The 6,000-nt window shown below is 49.1% G+C and overlaps 1 protein-coding gene across 11 annotated transcripts in view; it reads left to right on the top strand.

Moving 5' to 3' along the window:
• The first annotated feature begins 2,208 nt into the window (after positions 1 to 2,208).
• TRIM9 (tripartite motif containing 9) overlaps positions 2,209 to 6,000 on the top strand; it is a 96,735-nt gene continuing 92,943 nt past the window's right edge. For 5 of the 11 annotated variants that reach the window (XM_036009973.1, XM_028507961.2, XM_036009971.1 and 2 more), the window contains exon 1: positions 2,209 to 3,244. In XM_036009973.1, coding sequence (XP_035865866.1) covers positions 2,423 to 3,244 — 822 coding nt within the window. In that variant the 5' untranslated portion in view covers positions 2,209 to 2,422. The remainder of the gene's footprint in view (positions 3,245 to 6,000) is intronic. The other 6 variants (XM_036009988.1, XM_028507960.2, XM_036009986.1 and 3 more) reach the window with 2 other exon arrangements.

The following is a 6,000-nucleotide window of genomic DNA, read 5'->3' as shown; positions in this document are numbered from 1 at the left end:
GTAGCTCATAAACAACAGAAATGTATTTCTAACAGTCTGGAAGCTGGGAAATACAAGATCAAGGTGCCAGCAGATTTGGTATCTGGTGAGGGACTGCTTCCTCATATGGTAGAAGGGAGCAAGGAAGCTTTCTGTACCACTCTTATGAGAGCACTGATCCCATTCATGAAAGCTCAGTCCTTGAGACCTAATCACCTCCCAAAGGCCCCACCCACCTCCTAATACCATCATCTTGGGGGTTAGGACTTTGAGGAATAAATTTTGGAGAGACATAAATATTCAACCTATAGCAGATAGTTTACTGTGATAAGCAAAGTTCAAACTCATAAAAAGAGTAACAGCTGCTCACGTTGAAATGTCCAAAGCCCTGGCCCAAGGCTATGTGACTTTTGACCAAATGTATACAATCATCATGGAAGGGATTGTAAATCATGAATGGTACTAATATTTCTAACAATTACCTACTTGTTGTTAGCAATTCTCTTGGGACCCCTGAATTAGATGTATCCTGCAGATACAGATGTTACAAACCCACATGAAGAAATTCTATGTAAACAGAGTACATATGCCTTTGAACTCTCTGGACCTATTTAAAAGCCAAGTTAAAAATAAGTTGTATAGCATTTGTTATTAGTGTAACTTTAAATAACAATGAGACTATTTTCCCCCAAACAGTGATCAAATGCTGTTTTCATTGAAGAAAGTGTTGGAAAAATAACTTAGTCTATTGGACTATTTCTCCTAGGGCAGGGTTATAAAAAGTCTATTTTTTTTCTGGGAAGTAAAGTGGTTTTAAATTATAAATGTAGCTGCATATAATCAAATAATCTCTTTTTTGGAAGATGAATAATGGGAGTATTTCTTAGAATTTAGAAAAAGTTTTTGTCATTTATTTCATAAATCATTCAGCAAAAGATAGCCATGTACTATTTCAAATAAATTACTAGCAATTCAAAATGTCACTTGACTCAAAGTTTTTTGTTTTTTGTGGGGTTTTTTCCCCCTTTATTATCAACTCAACAGTTCCACAGGCAAGAGGCAGGACCAGCTATCTCCAGAAATGTTTGGGGAGAGGAAGAAGGGTGCCTAATATGTGAGGACTAACACTAGAACCCCCTTCATCCCCTTCCCATCACCATCACTTAAGGAAACAGAAAGAACCCACCCACCATTCTGAAACTGGGGTAAATGCTCAGGCCACGTGACACTGAATAACGCTGATTGGAGTCAAATATCGAGACTCCACAGCGACACAGTGATTTATCTGGAGCTCGTTACCGAAGTAAGGGCGCTCAGAAATGGGCAACCCATTCCTATCTCGACTGAACCAAAGGTCCTGCTGGCCTTGTGAAAGCTTGACCAGGTGCTGAGAGCGGCGTGAGAACACGGCTTTGGGAGGCAGGGACAGTGAAAAGGGTACAGAGGCACGTTCAACCCAAACCTTAAGAAGCCTCTGTGCTCAGCCTGAATTTAAAGCGGGAAATGAAGGGGCATAGATTTAAACTAATATCATGAATATTTACATCGGTCACCTAGTTTAAATCTCTCGGAAGTCGATATTATTAGACACCAGGGACTGAGGGTGAAAGACTGGAAGAGACTAGAAGAGGCTCTTCCCCGGGCTCCCTCCCAGCGCCGTCAGACTCCTGGGATGGGGAAGCGCCTGGGGCAGGCTTCAGCGGGTTCAGGATGGGGACAAAAGCCTGGCTGCCATACAGAAACCTAGGCATGAGTGAGGGCCTGCCAAGGCTGCCAGCAGCGGAAGAGGGTGGTGGTGGAGGGGGGAGGAGGCGAAGGGGGGTATCTGTTGTGGTCGGCGGGGAGATTGTAGATGGAAGGCAAACGCAGATTGTTAGCGAGAAAGACCAGCCTCCTCCGCCAGCCCACTCGCTGCGTGGAAGGGTTTCTCACGCCCCCTACTCCTGGATGACTGCACCGGATCCAGGTCGGAAGAAAGCGGGGCGAGGATGAGTCATATCGCCTAATTCCTCCTTCCGAGTCCCCTCGCCAACGCACGCCAGCCCCCTCCCGACTTCAAGCAGCCGGGAGCTAAGACTTCCCTCGTCCTCAGAGTCCTCCACCAAACCCCCAGTGGCCTGCGGTGAGAGGAGAAGGACAGGGCGTTCTGCCAATAAAAGCTTCGCTTTCTCGGCTGCTGCCCAATAGGCCACTGTTTACAGGCAGAGGCGGGACTAGGAGGGCAGAAAGGGGCGGTCCCGGACTGGCGGGCGGCCGCGACGCCTAGCTCGCAGAAAGAGCGCCTCACTCACCGGGAGTGTGGTTCTAGGCGACGCGGGAAGGCATCGCCGCGACAGCAGCCGCCGACGCTGGCCAAGGTGCTGGACAAGACAGACCCGTCGGCCACTTCGCCAGTTCAGCCACCCGTTGCAGCAGCAGCTGTCTCGCTTCCATCCGGGTCTCCATGGAAGAGATGGAAGAAGAGCTAAAATGCCCCGTGTGCGGGTCCTTCTATCGGGAGCCCATCATCCTGCCCTGCTCCCACAATTTATGTCAGGCGTGCGCCCGCAACATTCTGGTGCAAACCCCGGAGTCTGAGTCCCCCCAGAGCCGTCGGGCCTCGGGCTCCGGGGTCTCTGACTATGACTACCTGGACCTGGACAAGATGAGCCTGTACAGCGAAGCGGACAGTGGCTACGGCTCCTACGGAGGTTTTGCCAGCGCCCCCACTACCCCGTGCCAGAAGTCCCCCAACGGCGTCCGAGTGTTTCCCCCAGCAATGCCTCCGCCGGCCACCCACCTGTCACCGGCCCTGGCCCCGGTGCCCCGTAACTCCTGTATCACTTGTCCCCAGTGCCACCGCAGCCTCATCCTGGATGACCGGGGTCTCCGCGGCTTCCCCAAGAACCGCGTCCTGGAAGGGGTAATTGACCGCTACCAGCAGAGCAAAGCCGCGGCCCTCAAGTGCCAGCTCTGCGAGAAGGCTCCCAAGGAGGCTACCGTTATGTGCGAACAGTGCGATGTCTTCTACTGCGATCCGTGCCGTCTTCGCTGCCACCCGCCCCGGGGTCCCCTAGCCAAGCACCGCCTGGTGCCCCCGGCCCAGGGCCGTGTGAGCCGGAGGCTGAGCCCGCGCAAGGTCTCCACTTGTACAGATCACGAGCTGGAGAACCACAGCATGTACTGCGTGCAGTGCAAGATGCCCGTGTGCTACCAGTGCCTGGAGGAGGGCAAACACTCCAGCCATGAAGTCAAGGCTCTGGGGGCCATGTGGAAACTGCACAAGGTGAGTCCTAAGAAAACCCACCCCTGACTCCCCGCGCCTCCGATCTTCCGGGTATGCAGCAGACAGCCCTCTTCTTTTGCGCACAGTGCATCCCAGCGGGGGCGCAATGCAGGTGCCTAAAATATTTGCTTCCCCTGTCTGGTGCATTGCAGGAAGCGCAGGGAGATCTTACAAGTGCACAGGGGAGCTGACTATCCCCAAAGAGCTGTTTTGGGGATGCTTTAGAGCGGGTCTCCCTGGGCGCGCTGTGAGCCAAGAGCAGGGCACCTCCGCTCCGCTGCGGATGTGCAGCTTGCGAATGTGGCCAGCATGCAGTAAAGCGCTGCATAACTGGGCAGAGCAGCACTAGTGCCGAGGACCGCCAGGGCCCCTCCGGGGCAGCGCCGGCTCTGGGGCTCTGGCCTGGGACCCTGGGGAGGAGGAGGAGGCTGTTGAGTTGCGCGGACCGCCAGGGGCTGGAGCTGTTGGATAGGCAGGCGCTGAGAGTCACGGTGTGGGCGGGAGAAACGCCGCGGGCGGAATACTGATGAGTCCACGCTGGCCCAGACCCCGCGAACCCTCTGGAGGGGCTGCGGATCCTGCTGCTTTGAACTCAGGAGACAGAGGAGTGGGGTGGGGAAATTCTATGGTCGCCTTGGCAACTTGGCTCGCAGGCTTAGATCCCGACCCTTGCCAGAGGACCTGTGGCTGGAGGAGCAGGACCTGAGGTTTCAGTGCAGTCAAGGCCTGAAAGCTAGGCAAGCGTGTCTCCCAGGGTAACCCCTTCCTCCCAACCACCCACACACCCATTTGTCCAGGATTCAATCGTTTTCCTTTTTCAGTAGTTGTGGGTGCAAACTTTGAAGCACCTGTTACCAGATTTACGTTCCTGGTCTCTTTTGATGGAGCTTCCACCAAAGCTAGCTTCAGTGTTAAGTCATGCCACTTCGCTGCTCAGAATCCTCCAATTGTCCCCCACATTTCTCATACAGTCCTTAGAATGGTCCACGAGGACCTTCATGACCTGTTCCCCTTTGGCCTCATCGACTTCATTTCCTGCCACTCATTCATTCCCTCAGCTCCAGCCACAATGTCCCTCTTGCTGTTCCCCAGCCAACACCAGGCACCTTCTGTCTCAGTGCCCTTGCATGGATGATCCCTCAACCTAAAATGCCCTTCCCAAAAATTCTATACCCATAGTGGAGAGGCTCACTGTCTTGCCTCCTTCAGATCTTTGCTCAGATGTCATATCTGCAGGGAGATCTTCCTGACCACAATTTGCTGCCACTCATCTCAGATGCCCCTTATTTTCCTCCCTACTTTATTGTCCTCAGTAATAGTTATCACTGTCTGGCATGCTATGTATTTTAATTATGTTACTTTGTATATCTATTGCTCCCCTCCCCCTACACAAACTAGAAAATAAGCTTCAATAGTAAATAGATAATTATAATGCCGTCCACAGGGCTTAGAAGGAAGGGAAACATTTTTGAGATGTACATAAATTTGACTTCTACCTTTTAAGTAATCCTCTTAGTTGGGAGTGTGAAGAGCTGGGTAGGTCATTACAGGAAAGGTTTCTTCACATCATTTAACTGCAAGCCCAAAGATAAGGCAGGGCCTAAAGATGGTGTTTAGTTCTCAGCTATGCCTCCATTCAGGGTTTCCCAGAATTCCTTGGAGACTGGCCTTTGAGAGGCCATTGATATTTTATTTACAGAAAGAATAAAAAAAATCACCACTTTCAGCAATCAGGGAGGGTTTCTCAACTCAATATTAATCTAATGCAATCCATATTTGCAGTCATTTGTAAATATGGATCACATTCCATATATGTTCTTACATATAACCTATTAAACCATATTAGTCCTGATGAAGATCTAATTCAGAACAAATTTGAACTCCACAAGGCACATACCATTATTTTGAAAGTGCGCCGATTTAAATGTTTTTAAATGACACTTTTGAAAGTTTTCAAAAATTTAGTTCACAGCGAGTTTTTATTTCCTTTTGAGATTTCTTTCTTAAACTGCCATCTATGTTGTATTACCTTACAAAACTTGGAACTAAGAAAGTAATCACCATCTGGAAGAAAGGACTTAGAGCCATACGCTAATTGGGATGGTCAAACCATAGCATTATTTTTTTCTATGAATGAGAGCCTATACTTCATCCAATAAGACTAAAAGCAACCTGTAAATCTGTCTATCCTGTGTAGATTTCAAATGTTAAACCATCTGTTTCATCAGTAATGGAAGCTGTGAGTAGAAACTGTGATGGGGCCCGGGCTGGTGTTTGGATGTCTGCTAAAAAAGAATAATGTAAGCCCTGGCTGGCATAGCTCAGTGGATTGAGTGCGGGCTGTGAACCAAAGTGTTGCAGGTTCGATTCCCAGCCAGGGCACATGCCTGGGTTGTAGGCCATAGCCCCCAGAAACCGCGCATTGATATTTCTCTCTCTCTCTCTCTCTATCTCTATCTCCCTCCCTTCCCTCTCCAAAAATAAATAAATAAAATTTTTTTTTAAAAAAGAAGAATGTTAAAGCCCTTGAGATTTGACATAAGTATGCTAGGAAGGGAATGTTGGTCACTTTTAAAATAAAGATAATTTCTTCTCTAATCTTACGCAGATTTTTTCCAAAATAGTAAGCAAATGTAATTTTGTTCAGTCAATATCAGTATTATTAAACTGCCAAGAAAAAATAAGGCAGAAGGATGACAGATTTTAACTTTCACTTACCATCTGTTGATGAACAACAAACATTACTCCCCCACCTT

The sequence above is a fragment of the Phyllostomus discolor genome, chromosome 1 (genome assembly GCF_004126475.2).
Source record: "Phyllostomus discolor isolate MPI-MPIP mPhyDis1 chromosome 1, mPhyDis1.pri.v3, whole genome shotgun sequence".
In the NCBI taxonomy this organism is placed as follows: Eukaryota; Metazoa; Chordata; class Mammalia; order Chiroptera; family Phyllostomidae; genus Phyllostomus; species Phyllostomus discolor.
Note: the sequence above shows the minus strand (reverse complement) of the source record. Positions and strands in the feature narration are given on the sequence as shown.